Consider the following 21,574-nt stretch of genomic DNA (forward strand, 5'->3'; position numbering starts at 1 on the left):
TGTAGACTGAGTAAATACAATGCTTTGTACATATATGTAATGCTTTGTTTCAAATTTATAGAGATACTAACGTGGTTAAATTTTTTAATCTATAACTTATCTATAACCCTTATTAGAATCCAGATGTCTTTGCCGTTACATATGACATTAGATAATAAAAGCACAACTTCTATCATGTAAGGTCTGATCCTCTTAAAAATAAACAAACACATTAAAATAAGTCCCCATCCTGAGGAATCTCTGCTATGTACCACTATGTATGTGTGTATAACAACAGCTCTGCCTGGGTGATTCTCCAGCTTGGGGTGTGGTCCCACACCCCAGGTAACACTGAGTCTCAATTTACAATGTACAGTGAGCTTTTTTGTTGTTTGTTGTTTCATTCACTCCCTACAACAGCCCTCAAAGATTAACAGGAGACTTATTGGATTTCTCAGGATGACAAGGGGCTTCTATTGTGAAATGTACATGGGAGAGACAGATATCAAACAAGAAAGAAAATAAATACACAGTGTAATTTTAGAAAAAAAATGAGGAAAGAACAGAAGAGCTATATGGGACACACTGTACTACCATGCACGTAATTAGAATCCTAGAAAGAGAGGAAAGAAAAAATAGAGCTCTGAAGAAAGTCTAATCAAGGCAAGAAGACAGAGGGTGATGGTGAGGTGAGGTGGGTATCTTAGCTGGGATGGTGACATTGAGCTGAGAACTGAATGACTGGAAGAAGTCAGCCAGGAAAAGGTATGATTGAAAAACTGCAAAGGCTCTAATATAGAAAGGAACTGGGTATGTGTGAGGAGCACCCAAAAGTCTAGTGTGGCTGAAACATGATGAGTGAGAAAGAGAGCAAAGTATGGTTAGACAGCTAGGCAGGTGGGGCCTTGTGGGTCATAAGTGGCTAAAAGAGTAGCCTTCATCAAACATTCCTTGTATTCACCCACATTTCCCAGTCCCTTTAATCATCAAAGCACAGAGTTGATTATTAAGTATGTCCATGTGACTAGCTCTAGTCAATGGACTGTGGGCAGAAGTGATTTGTGTCATTTCTGACACAAATTCAGTCAGCACAGGAATGTCAAGCTGTTTCTTTCTTCAAGTGACAGAGCCAGAAGGTCAAAGTAGGTTGAATCATTGAGTTGCAACATGAAGACAGTTGCTCTGATGAGTCATGCAGATTCTCAGCAGACTTTAAGTAAAAGTGATAAATCTGTGTGCTATTAAGTAAATGACAAACTGATTCTAACCAATATCACAGTAAGAAATTTAATTTATTTTAAGTGTAATAGGAAGTTATTTGAAATTTTTAGCAAGACAGTGAAGAGATCATATATATGTTTAAATGATCACTTTGTGTGGAATAGATTATGGGGAAGAGGGACAGGAGAAATTAGGAGCCAATTATAAATCTATTGAAATTAATCTAAGTATGAAATAATGGTGGCTTGAAATTAGTGGTGTCAGTGGGGGTGTTGAGTTGAATTTGGGGTATATTGTGAAGACAGAGCTAACAAGACTGATGGAAAGACTCCAAGGTTTTGGGCCTGGGCTACTGAGTGGAGTAGAAGAGAGAGAGAACAGAGGTCAAGTGGTGAGGTGGGAATGAAGAGTTATAAAACATTTTTGGTTTAAAGAACTCTTCCAAAGGACAGAGGGAGAGAGAGAGAGAGAGAGCAACTGCTTCCCAACTCCTTTCACAAAGTCAGCATAACGTTGATATTAAAACCTGACAATGATATGGTAAGATACATGGATGCAAAAGTCCTAAACAAAATATTTACAAATCAAGTTCATAGATACATCAAGAGGAAAATACATCATCATAAAACTGGATTTGTTCCAGGGATGCAAGTTTGTTTTAACATTCACATATCTATTAATGTCCTTCATTAACAGAATAAAGAAGAAAAATACACTCAATTAATGCAGAAAATAATTGATAAAATTCAGTACTCATTCATTTTAAAAAACCCTCTTAGCAAATTAGGAATAGAAATTCTTTAATCTGATAGGAGTATTATAAAAATCTAATAGCACATGTTATATTTAATGGTGAAATATTGAAAACATTTTCCTTAAGGTCAGGTATGAGAGAAGGATGTCCTCATCATCCCTGCTATCCATTCATCCCTGTACTAGAGGTCCTACTCAGAGCGACAAGGTGCCAAAAGAAGGAGAAGAAGGAGGAGCTGGGTAGGGGGAGGAGGAGGACGGGACAGGGAAAGGTATAGGTCAGGAAGGAAGAAATAAAGCTGTCATTATTTACAGAGGATGTGAACATATTTATGGAAAATCTTGAAGACTCTATGGATTAGTGATTAGAATTGATAAGTGAATTTATCAAAAACTCTGGATGGAAGTTGAAGATATAAAAATCCATTATTTTTCTGTATGCCAGTAATAAAATATTAGAATGTAAAAAAAATTAAACAATAGTATTTACAATAGCATCAAATTTACCAAATACCTAGAAATAATTCTAACAAAATCTGTGCAAGGACATCTTCATAATAAACTACAAAACACTATGGAAAGAAAATTTCAAAAACCAAAATAAATTAAGTGCTAGACTATGTTCATATATTGAAAAAATCAATATTATAAAGATATCAACTCTTTACCAACCTAATCCACAGTGTGAATATGATTCTAATAATCCTAGCAGAGTTTATATTTTTGTGGAAAGTAACAAGCTAATTCTAAAATTTATACGGAAATACAAAGGGAAAGGCCAAGAATAGCCAAGACTTGAAGAAGAATGAAGTTTGAAGATCAACAGATATCAAAACTTATAAAGCTACAATAATTACAACCAGGTGGTATTGTCAACAGGTAGAAAAATAGACTAATAGAACAGAAGATCTAGCAGACCTACAAATATATGGATATTTGATTTATGACAAAGGGGTCATTGAACACTAGTGGGGATAGGACAATCCATTCAATAAGTAGTGCTACCTATTGGATATTCACTAGAAAATAAAAGATTTGATCCTTAGTTCATACTATACACAAAAATCAAATCCAGATTGCTGTAGCTCTAACTGTGAAACGTAAAACAATAAAACATCTAGAAGGTAACATATAATATCTCCACAGGAGGAAAAGCTTTCTTAAACATGACACAAAAAGCAATAATGATGGAGGAAAAGACTGATAAATTACTGCATTGAAATTAAGAACTTATGTTCATCAGAAGACTCCATTTAGAGAAAAAAAGAAGTCACAAATTGGGAGTATACATTTGAATACATAGAAGCAACAAAAGACTTTTAACCTGAATATTTAAAGAATTCCTTGAAGTGAATGAGAAGAGCATACAAACAAACAGAGAAACGGACAAGAACTAGAATAGACACTTCACAATAGAGGATATCTATATGGCTAATAAAACAGAAAAAGGTACTCAACCTCATTCTTCATCAGGGAAGTGAAGATTAAAACCACACTGATATGCCGCTGTATACACCCAAAGGGCTAAAATGACGGGGAAAAAAAAAAAGACAATACCAACTGTTGGAGAGGTTGAGAAGCAACCAGAACACTCAGACACTGCTCGTGGGAATATTAACTGGTACAGTCACTTAGGAAAACTGACAGTATGTACTATAGTTGAACATACATATGCATACCCAGTGCCTCAGTAATTCCAGCCCTAAGTATATGCCCCCAAAATGTATGCGTATGTGTACCAAAAGATAAGTTCAAGAATGTTCATAGCAGTGCTATTCATAATTGTCCCAAGCTAGAAGCTACCCAAATGCTCATCAGTGGTAGAATGGATAAATAGATTGTGGGATAGTCATACAACAGAGTCCTACACAGCAACAAAATGAACAGACTGCCGAGAGAGCAAGAGAAGCCCAAGGATCTCCAGCTGTTCCAGCCCTCCTCTGTCTAAGGCTTCCCAGCCTGGGCCCCAGACACACGCGTGAAGAAGACTTCGAGGTGATTCTCACCATAGCCACTGTCTGAATGCAATAGCAGGAGAAACCTTGAGTGAGAAGGGCCCAGACGAGCCCAGTCCAGCCCCACATTCATAAGCAAAACGTATTATTGCGGCAATTTTGAGTCACCGCTTTAGGGATGAACGTGGTACAGCAATAGGTAACCAGAATACATATGGAAGTATTTAGGGGAAAAATAAAATGGAATATGTTAAATTTGTAAAACTACTTTAAAATAGCTAAGGAAATTTAATGAAATAAATTTGTAACAATCCCTCTAAAAACTATTGTTTAATATTAGGGTCATAGATAGAGCAAAAGATTTGTAAGTTGAACATAAAGCTTAAGGGCAAACTAGATTCTAAAATTTCTACTTCCTTAAGCTGAATCTTAATTGAAAAAAATTTAAATGAACAAAACAGGACAAAAACAGTGAAAACTTCTTAGATAGCTGACTTCATTGATCCTTTCAGAAAATTGAAAGAAACAACATAGGGAAAGGAAATGAGAGATTTATTGAGTGCTGACTAGGTGTCATACCACATCCTAGGTGCTTTACCTAAATTGACTCATGGAATCCTCACAACCCTGTGAAGTGGGTTTTGTAATGCCCACTTTACAGATGATGCTCAGCGAGGCTATGTAACTTGCCCAAGATCCTGCAGTTAGTAAAGGAAAGAATCTGTGCTTTTGCGATTTTGGATGCCTTCTCCAGGAAGGAAGGCTGGTGAAGGCACAGCTCTCGAAGTCACTCAGGGCCCTTGGTGTGGCTGCAGTGCCGGAATCGTCTCTGTCTGCTCTGACCTCGCCTGCGAGCCGGCCAGTGGGTGAGAAGGAGGGTGTGCACACAAGTGACCTTCCTGGGAGGATGACGTGGCCAGGGGAGAGGATTGTCCTTTGATCCTTACAGTTCAGGAGTCTGGGTTGGAGCCAAGGGGGCCTGTCCCCTGGACATAACTTGAGAGTAGCTCTGGAGAGGAGTTCTAGAAGCTGTGGGAAGACAGAGGAAGGATTTCAGCACTGTGGCTCTGCATAGCTTGCCTAACTTCACAGTTCTTCTCAGGGTTTTTTTCCCCTCTACCAGTTCCCAATGTTTTAACTGTACCCAAAGCCTAACACGATAGGGGCAGTTGTATATTTGAATCATTTCATTCTAGAATCTTAGCACGAGTCCACTTTAAAGTTATACAGTGCAACCCTCTCATTTTACAGAAGAGACCAGGAGATCAGCTTCGGTTGCCTCCTGTGAAAATTCTGTAGAACTCTACTTCCTGTCTAACACTACAGAATGAGCTTTTTTTTTTTTTTTTTTTTTAATCTGTATAGAAAACTGGTGAGTTTTATCAAATCCCTGTCTTTAATTTTCACAAGAGAGGACTAGGTAAATGAGGTCTGTAAAACAGAAGTAGGAACAACCTGGATGGGCCCTAATGGAGGCTGCTGTGATCCGTAGGGTGGGGAGGGTCTAACTCACCTGCCTGAACCTGGGGCCTGGGCAGGTGGAGTAGAGCTACCATGTAGAGGCCCAGAACCTGAGACCCCAGGCAGCTCCTGCCACGCCACCTTCAAGGGCAAGTCTTCTGCCTCAGGAGTCTTTCTAGTAGTTCTGGGAGAAAAGTGCTGTTTAACAACACTGACAGCTAATAAAGCACCTTAGAGCCTGAATATAGTGGGACAGTGGTCTGTCTCCCTCCGGCAAATAAAAGAAAACAGATGAAGGTCTGGCCATCACTTAGTTGTTCAGGGGCCTGGGAGCTAGTGTGTGTTTTTTTTGGACCGCCACCATTTTGCTGTTCCTTTTGTTGTCAGAGGATCCTGCCAGCTCCCAGCTTCCCTGGAAAGCCAGACTGGAGGAAATAAGGGGAGAAATTATGTATCTCAGAGAGGGAGAAAGAGAGAGAGAGAGGATTTGCTAAATATTCTACACAGAACAGAATTTTAAAATACCCTATAAACTAGCACTTTACAACTTACTCATTGCCTTTATGTACTTTATCTCAATTACTCCTCGCAGCAACCTGGTAAAGTAGACAGAAGCTACCTGTCTAATTATCAGTCGGTCTTAAATATCTATGAGACTACTAGCCCTATTCTGCAGAGGAGGCACTGCCCTTGATGGTGGTTAAGTGGCAGGACTAGAGAGTCAGATCTCAGAATCAGAATCGTAGCATCACAGAGTTAGAAGACACCTTAATAGCAATAACCCACGGCGTTCTTCTCTCAGTGCCCAAATCATCTTCAAAAACCTCTAAGAATATTTCTTCTGGTCCCTGCTTGAACTCTTTCAGTGATGAGTAACTCAGTACTCCTTGAGGGGATCCATTATTAATACTGAACTGAAATCCTTTTCTTTACAGCTTTCAGCTCTTAATTCACTTCTGTCCCCAAGAACTACACCAAATGAGGGGAAATTGTAATTTGCCTTTTTTTCAAAATTTGAAACTATTATTCTTGTCCATCTCTTGCGGATTAAGCATCTTCAGTTCTTTCAACTGTTACTCATGATTGCTCATAATGTGATTACCTGGCACAGTGCCTAAAATATATAGTAGATACTCAGCAATATGTTTTTTGAAATGGTTCTCTGGCCCTTGCTACTATGTCCTGGTCCTGGCCTCTTTCCCTGACCACAATTAGCCTCCATGTTGTAATCTGTTTCTCATTTGTTTGTTTATTTAAATAATAAAGAGGAAGGAAACATATATATAGTCTACTTTCAAACCACAGAGGAGTCTTCAGAACAACTTGAAAACCTAACCAAAATTGGCCAAGTTTCAGGCAGCTTTCAATTATTTTGTGATCATGAACTCATTATCTGACTTAACTGATCACTTCAGAGATGCATTCATTGAGTATCTCCTATAAGGAAGACATCACATGGAGCATTGTGGAGCACAGAATTAGCCCGAGAGATTCTCATGAAGGCAGGGTTAATGTGGGGTCTACCTGTAAGACCCTGTGTGAATACATTATCCTGCAGTGCTGCTTTGCAATTCAAAGTAGCAGCACCCATTTGTGGCTCAATTCTGGCCACCACCAGACTGAAAATTCTGCTCTCTTCAGAAAAGAGCTCCAATAGAAGCTCTGACTATTTTTAGTTGGTCCTAAATTGGATTGGTGTGAGGGAAAAGCACTGGTGTCAGTGTGATGAAACTGTCATTCCCAACAATGCAGAAGTCAGCCAGTTTCGTGCCTCTTATGTAAGTGCTGGGCCGGGATGAATAGCAATGAGCTTACACAGTTTTGGAACCTGAAGAGCAAGGGACTAGCTGGTGAACTGTGCCCTGCTCTAGAAGGGAAACGACAGTGAACTGCTGCCAATCATGAGGGACTGTGCTTGTTTATTACAGTAATAACCCTAAAGGGAGTTTGATAGCAAATAAATCAAACCAAACATCCCAAAAAACAATTCCAGAAAAGGGTCTCTGGGTTAAATTATCCCATTATCATAGACTAAATTGAAAGCTCTCTGAAATTTGGCCAATTTGATCATGTTTTCAAATTGTTCTGAAAACCATGTGGAAAAAAACAATGTGTTTTTTCCTTTCTCTCTATTACTTAAACAAACATTTAAAAACCTAGTTCCTTTACACTGCAAATACCAGTACTTCAGAAAGTGAGTTACTTTAGCAGTTTTCTCATCTTGAGCTTCAGAAAAGGCTGAATCTGGAAAGAAGCCTTTCACGCGATGTTAAGGGTGGTGTGTTAGGGGTGGAAGACCTAGGAGACTGAGTCATGACCTCCTTGCCATGAACATCTGCATTGTCTTCATGTGGTAGATGATGCCCTTCACAGTTACAGAATGGAAGGAACTCCTAGTCAAGCGGGACCCACCACCCAGCAGAGAGAAGGACAATCCCAAGTCACAAGAGAAATAGTGAAATACAGCAGAAAGTTCTTTCTGGAAGACACACTGATGTCCTGGGACTTGTGTCCATTATACTTTTGACTGACTGCTTCTTTTCAGTCCTCTGAACAGCTCATACTTTCCCTTCTCACACGAACCTAAGCGGGCCTTTGGGGGCCAGCTGGGCCAACACACTCACACGAGGAAAGTGAGGTTCAGTGAAGTTGTATGGTTTGCAAACAGTAGCAGAGCCAGACATAGCAGCCAGGACTTTGGGCTCCTGGTGGGGGTCTCTTTCTTGTTTACCGTGCTGCCTGCCTCTTAACTTTCAGGAAAACTCGTGCATGAAGTATGTAGCCACCTAAAGCCAGGAATTTTTATACCTTCACTTGAACAGTTTTCTTTAGAGGTAGAGGGAGAGGTACTAATCTTGAAAGAGTCAGGATTAAAAACTAAGTTGGGGGTACAAGGTTGTTTAGGCAGAAGAGAGAGAGTATGACAGGAAGTAGGGGGAGAGAGAAGAAGGCAACAGAAAGATAAATACACAAACAATAAAATGGGGAAGATGTGGAAGACAAATATGGATAGGAGAAATTAACTGAGAAGAAGAAGAAATGGAGCAGGAAACTGAGGCAACCAAGGACTGAGCAGAAGTCAGAAAGAGGGAAGAAAAAGGAGAACCAGCAGAAACAGGAAAGGAGAAGAAAGCCAGGAGGAAATCGAGCACAGAGACTGCTGTGAGTTAAGAGTGTGTTTGCAGGCGGGTGGGTGTGCTGGACAAAGAGAGGGTCCACAGGACAGAAGCCACGTGCACTGGTGAGGGTGGGCGAGGAGGGAGACAACAGTTGGCACAAAGGGAAAGGGGCCATGGGAGAGGACAACACAAATGGAGGAGATCAGGAAAGTGATCTTGGGTGCCAGACTCTGGTTCTAGGGACTCTGGTCCCACAGATTTGAATTCCGTATGGATAAATCCAAATAGCTAACCTCTTACCCCTCACCTCCCTTGCCTCTTGCATCATTTATATGACTTGCTTTTCAAAATGTACAAACATTGACTCACTTACCTCAAGTACCCTGGAAGCCTTCCTCACTGAACTAGTTTCTTGGGAAAAAAAGTGTTTCCCAAAGAATGATTAATCTCTTCGCCGCCCCTCCCCCACCTTGGAAATGCCTTCCAAATTGGGAGCAGTGGGATTTTCCTCAGGAAAAGCCAGGCCTGCACCATGCGTGGGTGGAGTCGTGGAGGAAAACGTTGTAGCATTGTGAGAGCAGCTGGGGGAGCATGAAAGCGACTTCCCAGAACTGCTCAGCACGGTCTTTCTCGTGCACTCCCTGGAGCTGTGAGGGCAATCCTACACGCTAGTCCCACCCAGACTTCACGCGCCCTCTGCCTCCCACAGGTATGGTTTGCTAGGAAAGCCATCCAGTCGCAGCAACATTCAGTCAGAGCAGCGTCCAGTCCTTTGCCTGAGCAAACAACACACACTCCCCTGGGCCAGAGGAGGGCAAAGTGGGGACATTTTCCTCCAGGGTCATTTGCCTGCAATTACAAGCCGCTTTGAAATATGTGATTTTAACAGAGATATCTGCCCAATCCAGGCTAAATGACTGCTTTCCAGAGCTGAGGATATGCCAAGAAGAACCATTAGAATTAGAATTATGCCAGCTTTTTAAAAAATATCCTTTAAAAGGCATGCCACAAGTAAAAATCCCCTTCAGCCTTAGCTTTGGCCTTAGTTATTCGCACAACCTTGCAAAAAAGATTAGCAACCTATGAGCTTGCTCAAAATGTCGACCAGCCCACTTTCCAAAATGCAATCACAAATCACACTCATTAAGGGATGAGTTTACAAAACCCTTCATGCCTTGCATGCACCTGGAGTGAGTTGCTATCTGCATGTTTGGGTTAACGCCACATTCCCGGGGTCCTCTGTGAGGACAAGCTCCATGAAAGGATTTTTTTGCCCTTACACACCGAGTTAAGGGCAGCTGTTGGCAGGCAGGAGGAGCAGCTGCCTCTGAGTACTTACACAGGATGCTGAGCCCGGCGGCTGTGCCCACGTTAGCTCTCCCCTCACCTCATGTACTCCCCATCACTCCTATAATCCATGAATGACTCTGATCCTGACACCTCCTCAAAATCCTCCAGCACCAGACTGGTGGAGTCCTCACCCAGGACGCCGCTGTCGGGCCTGGACGTCCTGGCCCAGGGAGGAGGTGCCGGAGGGTTGGTGGCTGCCGGTGAGGGAGAGCTGGGGGGTGTTTGCCGGACAGATGTGGGCCGGGCCTGAGGAGGGGACGCGGCTGGCTCCCGGACTTCCTCGTCATCCTTCTCCGACTCTGGTCCTGCCTCTGAGGCAGCAGGACCCAGGACATGGTAGAGGCTGGGGAGACGGATGTCAAAACGCAGCCCGAACTTAGCAAAGAGCTTGTCATTGAGCGCATAGAGCTTCTCTGAGATGTCATAGCCCAGCAGGGCCGAGAAGAGGCGAGAGAGGTATCGCTCTTTGGTCAGAAGAAGGTGGAGACTTTTCCGGGGCCAGGAAATGTAGCTACATTCGGTCTCAGCTGTCAGAGTGACCTGAAACGGGTCAGGAGCAGAGAGTGAAGGTTGAAACTAGAAAATGTGTCCATGCTTAGCACAGAGAAAGACACAGTTACTTGGCAAACAGCTGCACTTTTACTGAAGAAGCTGTGGAAGTCCCCCTCCATGGAAGAGGAAGAGGTTCAATGAACACCTTACTGTGTTCACTGATGGGGTTGAGGGGTGCTTGCTAGGAGCCCTGAGATCAGCCATTCCCTCACTGGGCCCTCACTTCCTAGAGCCTGTTTCCACCTCCAGCCTCCTCAGCTCTCATACTCTATGTCCCACGGCTAATTCGGAAGGTTCTGAGCTTCTTGTGATTTTAAGATAGAGAAGGGGCCTCCTAGTGCTCAGAAGAAAGGTCAGAATGCTGATGACAGTTTAAGGGAAAAAAGGGATAATATATTGGAATAGGAACACAAAACATAATTGGAAAGAATTTCAGTTAGGGAAGAGCCTCTGATTAAGTGTGCCAGGCTGCATCAGGTGGACAGAACGCTGGCCGGGGATTTAGGCCCATGAGTTGCTCTTGACTCGGGCACTACAGGTAACCAGACGGATCTGATGGCTGAAGTCAGAAAAAGGGCAAAGAGGAAGAGGAACTCTTGTTTTTCTTATTGTATTTTTCTTAATTGAGGTGCAGTTGCTGTACAATATTATATAAGTTCCAGGCGTACAACATAGTGATTCAGAACGTTTAAAAGTTATGCTCCAAAGAGGACCTCTTAAAGGCACAAAGTCAAAGGGTACTCTACTCCCCACTTATTTAGACATTAGGAATTTCTGGGCACTCACTATGTGCCCATGATGCAAAGCTAAATTACACCTGCAGGGTCAATAACACAGTAGGTGCTCGCTAAACCCTTGTTAAAACAATGGTGAGTGGTAAAGCTAGGGTTCAAATGAAAACATGCTTAAGACAGTAAAGGAAAAAGGTGTAGAATCACACAATTCTTTATACTCTGGCCATACTACTTTAAAAGTGAGCAGGTCAGCAGAGCTCATGATGCAGATGTGTGAATAGACACTGGCAATGAGGAGGAGGAGGAAGATAGCCACTAACATTTACTGAGAGGCGACCATATGCCAGGCATTGTGTTAAGTCCTTTATGTGGATTATCTCATTAAAGGTAGAGTTGGCTTTCCAAACATTCTTTAGTAGAGATTGTACATAATCCTTTTATTTCATTTTCCCAGATCTTCCCCTCTCCTCCCCTCCCCGCCCCCACAGTACCCCTCCTTCCTTCCCTTCATTCATTTCCTCCTCTCAGCTCCTCCCCATCCCCATAGTCATTAGCACTGAAGTCAGGGCTCTAGATTACCTCATCAAGACCAGAAGCTAGTTTCAAGTTCCAGTTTTACCCCTTTACCAGCTGTGTAACAGCAGACAAATTGCTTAATCTCTCTGGTCTTATGAGAAAGAATTCGGAAAGTGGTACTCACAATTCATCCATTACTAAGAGTTCAGCAGGTCGTTGCCACATTTGCCATAACCCATACTTCCGTCTTACTAAGAATTCCCAAACAAGAAAACAGAGTACCCCTCATGAAGCAGGTGAGTGTAACAGCTAATGTGGACACAAACAACTTCCTCAAGACTGAACACAAAGACTGGGGGCATTCTTATGGGCATGCTGTTACTTCTTCCATTTTAAAATAAATCAAAATTTTAAAATGAAAATCTTTTTTCTTCACTTCCTTGGCTAGCTATCACTCCATTGCTTTGCTCTCCTTTTCAGCAAAACTCCATGAAGGAGTTATCTATACCTGCTTTTACCAATTCCTCTCCTCACACTCTCTCTTCAACCAGCAAGGCTTTGCCCCCATGGTCCACAAACTGCCCCTGGTAAGGTCAGCAATGACCTCCATGTTTCTGAGTCTAGTGGTCAGTTTTCACAGTGTCCAGTCCCTCCTCTTTGACGCACTTTACTTGGTTCCCAGGATGCCACCCTCTCCTAGTATAATCTCCCAGTTTGTCCCTTTCAGCTTCCTTTGCTGCTTCTTGTTTTTCTCTCCAACTTCTAAATGCTAGAGTATCCCAGGTTTGGTGTGTTCTTGAACCTCTTCTCTGTCTACACTCATTCACTTGGTGATCTCATCCAGTCCAATGGATTTATATATACCGTCTGTATGCCAATGACTCCCAAACTTGTCTCAAGCTCAGGCCTTATTCCTTAATTCCATACTCAAATATGCAACTGCCTACATGCATCTCCATATAAATATCCATTGACTACACAGATCTAGCATAGCCTAAGCGGGACTTCTCTCCTCCCCAGACCAGCACTATCTGCAGCCTTCCTTTTTTCAGTCGATGGCAGCTTCATCCTTCCAGTCGCTGAGGCTGAGATTTTTTCTTAATCTTCTTTCTCTCACACTACATCCGAAGTGTTAGAAAATCCTTTTGGCTCTATATAGAAAATATGTACTCTGGCCCTTGATGATGTGTCCCCTCATCACCTCTCTGACTTCATCTCCTGCCATTCTCCCTGCTCCATCTCTCTGTTCCAGCCACATTGGCCTCCTTTCTGTACCCCAAACATGCTAGTCCCTCCTACCACTCAGATTTTTCACTGGCTCTTCCCTCTATCTAATATGCTGTTCCCCCAAATGTTCTCAGAGTTTACACTGCCAACCCCCTCAGATCGTTGCTCAGATGTCACGTGTTCAGCAAAGACTTCCATGACCATCCTATTTAAAGTTGCAACTACAGTTGATCCTTGAACAACATGGATTTCAACTGCATGGCTCCACTTAAATGCAGGTTTTTTAATAGTGAATACTAAAGTACTACACAATCGGCCAGTTGGTTGAATCCAAGGATGTGGAATCCTGGATTTGGGCAAATCATATATATGGAGGTTGGGACTATAAATTATACATGGATTTTCTACTGCACAGAGGTTGGCGCCCCTACCTCCCAAGTTGTTCGAGGGTCAACTGTATATCTCCCTTATGCCACTCTAATTTTCTTTTATTTGAAGTTATTATCTTTTAACATATTACATAATTTACTTATTCATTATGTCTATGGCTTATTTTTTGTCTCCCCTACTAGAATATAAATTGCATGAAGGCAGGGACTTTCAGCTGTTCTGTTCACTGATATATTCCAAGTACCTTTAATAGTGCCCAGGATATAATAATGCTCAATAAATATTACTGAAATGAATGAATCAGATGAAGACTATCAATCTTATATATTGCAAAGCAACCTGACATCATTTTCTCACGTCCTGTATAAAATCCTTCCCAAAGGTCTTCAGGAAACCTGTGGATTGACTGGTTTCCACATATACACGCACACATGTGTAATAAAATTTTGACAAGTTTTTCTTTAATTCTCACCTTTGAGGCTGGTTGAATGGATTAAATGAGATGATATATGTAAGAAGGGGATGCAAACTAGAGAAACAATGATGATTTCTGTGTGATCCTTCCCAAGCTATGTTCTTGGTGACTGATGAGAAGGTCACAGTGTTTAACAGTCAATAAATACATCATTATTTAATTGAATTCTTGAGAGGTATGATGGGATGTTGACTCACTTGTGGTAAGTTCAATAAGAATTATGATTCATCTAGTCACTGTGGATTTCCCTGTTAGTCAATAAATAGACTGTGCAATTGCAAAAGGCAAGGACAAGATGAACTACAACCGAAAACAACACTTGACATTTGCAAAGAGGAAATGGGACTTTACAGAGCCAACAGCAAATGTGTGGAACTCATTGCTCCCAAAGGAGATGCATGCTAAAAATATAGATGGGAAGAATACGATGGTCCCTACATTCAGGCTGAGAGGCCATCTGGGGTTACGGCCCTTCCTTTCAAGCATAACTTAGGGGAGGACACCCGGCTTATCCACCACCTGTTCCTTGGTGTCAGTGTCAGAAACAGAGCCTATTCCGGCTGGCTTAGGACCTGACTCAGCCCTCCTGAAGGTTCTTATGGCGCTGGGGGAGTTCTCAAAGGAGACTGCTAGGCTGGTTGGTGAGGACATGAATGTGTGTGGTGGGGGAGGAATACACTGGGAGGGGGTCTGTGGCTGGTGGTCCTGGCAGTAGGATCAGGATTGCCCCTCAAGAGTCAGGGTGGTGCGGAAGCAGGCCCAGCCAGGTGGCACTGCCTGGCTTGTGTCTATTCTGAGGTTGGCTCGTATGCTCGCCTGAGGGACTCCCTGATAGAACTGGTAGGAGACACCGGGAACTCAGTACTGGCAAACTATCTGGACAGGGGAGCCCTTATAATGGTGTGTGTATGCAAACTCCACTCTCCTGGTAACCCTCCCATTTTAAAAAAGAATAGATGTAAAATTAAGTTAAATAAGACAGAAAGAGAAAGAAAAATACCATATAATGTCACTTACATGTGGAATCTTAAAAAAATGACACTAATGAACTTATTTACAAAACAGAAACAGACTCACAGACATAGAAAACAAACTTATGGTTACTGAGGAGGAAGAGAGAGTGGAAGGATAAATTGAGAGTTTGGGGTTTGCAGATACTAACTACTGTATATAAAATAGATAAACAACAATGTCCTACTGTATAGCCCAGGGAATTATATTCAATACTTTGTAATGGCCTATAAGGAAAAAGGATATGAAAAGGAATATATATAAAAAACCTAATCACTATGCTGTACACCAGAAATCAACACAACATTATAAACCAACTATACTTCAATAAAATAAATAAATAAATAAAATCTAGTACATTAAAAAAGAAAAAGAAGAAGAATAGAAATAATGGAGCCAGGCAACTTAGCCCTGCCACTTTCTAGATGAAGACCTTGGACAAATTACTTGAGGTTCTGAGCCTTACTTTCCTCACCTGTTCAACAGGTTAATAACAATATCCAGCCCAGAGGGTTGTTGGGAGAATCAATAATGCAATGAAATAGGTTGTATCTGCCACATGCTAGCCATTCAGTAAGTGAGGACTACAGAGAAGGTCATCAAAATCTGAAGGATCGGCAGAGAAGAGAGGAGGGCTCTCAGGCAGCCAGACCCTGCCCTTGGAGCGTGTATGTGAGCGCCCTAGGAAGCCCTCTGAGACACCCACCGCCTGCTGCCAAGCCAGTTCAGCCAACCTTTACTGAACACCTACTACTGTGTTCAAGGTACTGCCCTTGGAGCCGGGGGATGGAGAGAAGAAGCCCAGGTTTCTACCTCAAAGAGTTTACTAGAAAGGAAACCAGATCGTTAGAAGAGAGGTTAATATGTGTGCAGTCAGAGTAGTGAAAGGAATAGAAAAGTCCTGCAGGCAGCGAGTGGAGGTGGAAGCTGGTGACAGGCAGCCTGGGCAGGCTTCAAAGGAAGTGAGATGCCATAGCCTCATCTGGATGAGGGAAGTGCAGTTTCAGATAGAAGCCGAGGCATGGCCATTGCAGAGCAATGTGGTGTGTTTAGGGAAGTACTAGAAGTTCAGCATGGCTGGTATGAGCAGGAAGTATGAGGAAGGAAGGGGCTGGAGATGCGGCTGGATGTCACTGAAGGTCTTAAGTTGCTCTCTAAGGAGCATGGGTTGTTATCTTGTGATCACTGAGGTCTTCGGAAAGAGTTTTAGGCACAAGAGTGACATGGTCCACTTTTTGGGGATCAGCATCACCCCACCCAGGTACTCTTCCCATGGAAGGAGAATGCTCCCACCTCAGGCATCATATGGGCATTGGCTCAAAGGATAGATGGAAGAGGGGGAATATGGAGGGGGAGCTATCGCCAAGTTAAAGTAGGATGGGCTGGCCGCGCTGCCATGGGGCTCCCATTACCTGGAAGACCCCCTCCTCAGAGGGGTGCAGCGATTCCCACTCAGGAGAGTCCATGAACTGGTAAGGAAAGATGTAGTGCAGAAACTGCCCATCCTGGCTCACACGAACCCTGGCAAAGGGAGAGAAGAGACTGTGTGGGAAAAGGGAAGTGGTATCCAAATCCTCTTCGGAGTCTAAATCACATGTTAAAAAAAAAGGAAAATGATTGGGATTCAGTATGAGTGTTTTCCTCTTTTCCCCAGAAAACTCAGAGTCTCAGCTTCAACCTCTCTTCTAACGTCAGTTATATCAGGAAAGAAAGTGTCTCTATCAGGAAAAGGGGGCAAATAAAAAGATTTCTAAAGTACATCCTGTCCATTTGGAAGGAGCTATCATTCCATTTTTTTCTGGAGCTTTATTGGCTAAACAAATATACATGGAGCACCTGCTGTGTTCCTGGAAGTCTAGGTATGGAGAGATGATCTGATCCTTGCCCTTAAGGATTTCACAGTTTAGTGGAAGGCACAGGCACACAAACAACTGGCTGTAAGTCCATGTGTGGGACTGGAGACTAGAAGGGAGAGAGGATGGCTCTCTCTGAGTGGAAGACTTCTCAAAGATGACATTTGAGCTGAGTTTTAAAGGATGAGTAAGACAGTGAGAGAAGTAGATCAGGATGGGGATGAATGGAGAGCTGGGAACAGTATGGAATTCTGTTCTCCAATATCTGCTTTTTCCCTTCCTCCATAGTACTGGAATTCTAGCTGAGCTCATGCCTGCCCAGCTAGACTACATTTCCGTGCCTCCCTTGCAGCTAAGTATAACCTTATGATTAAATTATGGCCAAGGGGATATTAGCACTCCACATCTTGCTCCTAGTGAATGCCTAGATACATATGTATGCATGGAATTACCAAAGACCACCATCAGTTAATAAGCTATTGTGTAGTATCTGACAACCTAAAGGTGGAAGACAGAAAGGATATAGGCCTCAAACCAAGCCAAGGATGTGGTGTCAACCCCTATTCTCTGGTGGCAGAAACACACTTGTTCCTACAAGACCTGCTAATGTATGAAGCTAGCTAGCAGAATTTCCCTGAGTAATGAAAGGATACAAGAGAAAACGAAGTGCCATGCTCTCCTACCTCACTGGTCTTCACATATTCTGTCCACTCCAGCTGGCCCTCTTCCCAATCCCCACCTTCTCTTCAGGTCTCAGCTTAAACATTCCTTCCTCCAGGAAGTCTTATCTATTACATGCTGTCATTGCACTTGCCCTTTCTCCTTGGAAATCCCATGTCTGTTATTCACCACTATGTCAAACATGCACTGGTGACTCTCTTGATAGACTGTAAGCGCCACAAGTACAAGGACAACAGTTTTCACATTTTAAAACTGAGAAGAAGGAAGGGAGAAAGGAAAGGAGGAAGGAAGGGAGAAAGGAAAGGAAGAAGGAAGGGACCATCAAACAAACGAACTCACTGTGTCACCATGAAGGGGGTGAAAACCTCAAGGAAAAGCTTCTCTAACAAAGGAAGACAGACAACAGGAGAGAATGAGGCTGCTGCTTGCCCACACGTGCACACGTTGGATCCTCCCATCATCTCCTCAAGCAAGGAATCTGGCCACCCAAGCAACCACTGAGGATGGACAATGTTTTAGAGAATGAGTAACGTCTAATGAGCCTGCATGGCCCCCTGAAGCACCTTGTAACCATTTCCTTTACCTTTCCAGTCTCTACTTCCTTCTTGATCTCCTGGACAACAGGTAATTTGCGTGTGGGAATTCATGCTTTGGATTTTATATGAGAGAAACTCTCCAACAGTAAGCACAGCTTAACAGGGTGATAAACTTGGAGGAAGTCCACTTTGCCTTTCTGAGTCTTGAAAGGGACTGATTGCCTTTATGAAAATAAAACAAAAAGGACTTAAGGATGTCTAGGTTTCAGTAAAGGGCTCCAGATGAGAGTCTGTATGTGAGCCTGGGAGGTCTCCACAAAATGCTCCCACTTCCTGGCATGAAGTTCTTATCTGTTGCTTCCAGATGTTTGGTACCTCACTATAACTGGTCAAAGGTACAATGATTCTCCTCTGGAGCCAGAGCCTGGTCATAGACTAGAAGCCTCTTCCCCCAGCTCCAACTTAGTGAAGCTGAGAAAGTTGACAATGAAAAAGATATTTAAACAAAACTCTTACTCCAAACCTTGAAATGCAAGAAAAAAAAATCAATGTCTAATTTTTGACTTGTATTTTTGATGCGAAGTATACTAGGAAAAGCCACACTGAACAGACAAGCCCCCCTTCTCTTCACAGGGACTTGGTCTTCTACAAGTTCATGGTAAATCCATCATATAAAGGATACCTGAACCGTGCAATAATCATGATATACTTCCATAAATGAGCACCATACTGTGCAATGGGTGTTTCTTCCTCCAGTCTCAAGCCCCTCCTTTGAACAGAGGAGCTGTTAGGAGCAAACAACATCATGGATCTCATTGAATGAGCATATTTCCTAAATTGTCTTTATTTTAAGCATGGAGCTGTAGGTGGCAAACATTTTGGCACTATTCATAATGTATTTGTATTTACACATGTATTTGCTTACAAATAATTGCATTTGTTTACACTTCGATTCACTCATAAATGAAATGAAAGGTCTCCCCACAAAACTTCATAGCTCATTCAACCCAGGACCTCAGAGTCCAAACAAAATAAAAACATGTATACATCATACTTTTGATTCCAAATGTTAATACCTAAATGCATACCATTACTAGCAGTAGCAATAGTTGTAGTGCCATCATCATCAATGTCAAACTGTTTTTTTCCTACTGTGTGGCTGGCAGTCTTATCTGGTTTCTTTTTTTTTTTTTTTTTCTTGGAGTCTGAGCCTTCTGATTACTATCTTATCTTTCTATCACCTTCTCCTGGTCGTAAAAAAGCAGAAAAGAGGAAATTAAGTACAAAGCTTTTGAAATATTCTGCTGCTTTCCAGAGAGCCAGCCCAAGTATGCCAGGCTGAGATACTTACTGTCTGATGCTCAGCTCCACATATAAGTCCCACGAGGGCAATATTTCAAAGAATTCACAATTGCCTACCAAATGCATAGCATAGAGCCCCATGGTATTTTTTCAGAAGAGATCAGCCAATGGCCAACAGTTACATGCAGCCTGACCAGGTGTAAGCTAATCCTGATGAAGACCATTTTTGCTAATGTCTGTCAGCCTCCTAAAAAGTGTCAGCCAGGTATCCCCACCATATCCTCAAAGAGGTACACATGGGCATCACTATTCTTCCCTCACTGTCTGGCCCTCAGATTTATAGGACTTGACTCCTTGATGTGCTAGATAGGAATGGACAAGTGCACAAGGGATAGCTCCACACCTGGGTGCATATAGAACAGCTTTACTATAGAGTCTGCATAGGATATTCTCCAATATATTTGATGCCCTAGGGGAAACATGGGTTACAAAAAAAAACCCTTCTGTTTTGGCACTGTTCCCTGGCACACAGTTGTCACTTACCAAATGTTGAATGCATAAAGAAGGAACAAATTAATCTTATTGAAATGTTCAGTTTTCCAAAGCCTACAGAGATATTGCCACAGCCTAGGTATGACGCACTGGTGCGCGCGCGCGTGTTTGTGTGTGTATGTGGTGTGTGGTCATCTCAGACCCAGGCTCAAGAAACACTCACCCCACCCCTCTTAGCGGCGAGTGCACACCAAATCCTTCCTGCCAACCAAGATGCTGCTTGAGCTAGTTTTCTCATGGAAAATGCTAAGAAAGGGAAAGCAAGCTCATGCTTAGAAAAATCTATTTTGGTCTGACTGGCCACATCCTTCCTCAGTGGAAAGAGACGCGAAATGGAAAGGCCTGCAGTGGGAAATGAGAAGTGTTGGTGTAAGGAAGAAATGCTGGGCAAGGATAGAGTGGCTTACCGGCCAGAGAGCAGCAGGGACAGGCGGTTAATGGGTGTCTCGCCCTCCACGGCGTAGGTCTCCTCCGTGGCCAGGGTCAAGACCTTCCCCTCACAGCAGCGCACCACCTCCCGGTACGCCGGCAGGGGCACCTGCAGGGGCAGGCACAGCGTCTTGTAGAGGAGCTCGAACTCCTCGGGGAGGGCGTCCTCGTGCAGGCGGTACAGCAGGTGGGCCAGCTGCAGCACACAGGCCACGGCCAGCAGGACGCTCCAGAGCACGACGTCCAGGCCGCAGGCACCGAACCAGCCCCACAGCACACAGCACAGGTAGCCCGTGCCCAGGAAGCCAAAGAGGTAGAAGCACCCGTACACCCCACTGCCCCCCATGAAGCCCAGGAGCAAGAAGCAGTGGGCCAGGTGGTAGACAGCCCCTTCCAGATCCGGCCTCCAGCCGACACACAGCGACCCGGGCTGCAGGAGCTGGCCCACCGCACTGCCGTTACTGCTCATCTTCCCAGCGCCTCAAAGCCTGGTCGGCTCTGAGACTGTCCCCACGTGGGAAATTCAGAAAATGAATGCACCGTCCTCCCAGATGTCTTCTCACCTCCGGCTTCTCCCGTCCTGCTCCACCCTTCCTGGGAGGAATGCTGCCGGTAGCTGTGGGAATGAATGGCAGAACATAGTCCACTTTGTGGAGAACTGAAAACCTTATCTTCCTCTCTCTTTGCTTCAGCAAGGCTCTGGCCCTCCCTGCAGAGCTCTGGCGAGCTTCCTTGGCTCCAGATTTCTTAGGACAGTCCACATTTGGCTCTGGGCAGGACACCTAAATTGTCCCGAGGAAAAGCCAGGACTCTGGGGCTGAAAACTTCAGCAGCAAAGGATAATCAAGTGGCCACATCCTGCTCTCTGTTGTCCCCGAACAGAATGAAGAGAGCCCAGCACGGGAGGCACAGTTGTGCTCCATTTGGAATGCGTCTCTCTTGGCACCGGAAGAAAGGGTGACCCCAGACGGATACCATGTTTGGAATTGGAATCCAAGAGGTACTGGCAGTGAGGAAAAACAGGCCAGGCACACAGGCAGGCTGGCAGAGCACTTAACATACCTCCCCAGAGGACAAGATAAGACCTGGCGCAGAAAGACAGGCGGGGCGGGGGGCCGAGGGGGTGGACGAAGGAAAAGTGAGCACAGAATTTACCGCCACACCTTGAGCAGGACACTGTCCAGACCCCCTGGAGGGGATGGCCGGGGGCTCTCCTGAGGTAGGAGGACACATCAAGGTAGGAAAGTATGGGACTGTTAGCAGAAAAAATCCTAACAATGAGAGTTGGAAAACCCCTTGAAGGCCTTTATGAAGTCACTTTGGAAATATCAGTAGGCATTTACTTGACCTCCATTTAACAAAAATAGCTATGAAAAGCAGCTTTTTGAATTCTGACTTTCTTCTACATGTATCTGGATCTAGTAATAGTTAATACCTTACTCAGACCATCATCCTACCCACCCTAGTATTTGCAAATT

General features: G+C 43.5%; 1 protein-coding gene across 3 annotated transcripts; it reads right to left on the minus strand.

Annotated features, from left to right (window-relative positions):
* Positions 1-67: 67 nt before the first annotated feature.
* Positions 68-21,030, minus strand: POPDC2 (popeye domain containing 2). 3 transcript variants are annotated; one of them, XM_006190479.3, is made up of 4 exons: positions 20,075-21,027; positions 16,156-16,264; positions 9,970-10,378; positions 68-4,937 (listed from the first exon to the last, which is right to left on the minus strand). In XM_006190479.3, exons 1-4 carry the CDS (start codon positions 20,563-20,565, stop codon positions 4,852-4,854), a joined length of 1,095 nt encoding a protein of 364 aa, XP_006190541.2. In that variant the 5' UTR covers positions 20,566-21,027; the 3' UTR covers positions 68-4,851. The 3 variants fall into 3 exon arrangements, with proteins under 3 accessions (XP_006190541.2, XP_006190540.2, XP_032335813.1); XM_006190478.3 differs by having other exon boundaries at positions 9,828-10,378; XM_032479922.1 differs by lacking the exon at positions 9,970-10,378 and having other exon boundaries at positions 20,075-21,030.
* Positions 21,031-21,574: the final 544 nt, after the last annotated feature.

Source organism: Camelus ferus, chromosome 1 (genome assembly GCF_009834535.1).
Source record: "Camelus ferus isolate YT-003-E chromosome 1, BCGSAC_Cfer_1.0, whole genome shotgun sequence".
In the NCBI taxonomy this organism is placed as follows: domain Eukaryota; kingdom Metazoa; phylum Chordata; class Mammalia; order Artiodactyla; family Camelidae; genus Camelus; species Camelus ferus.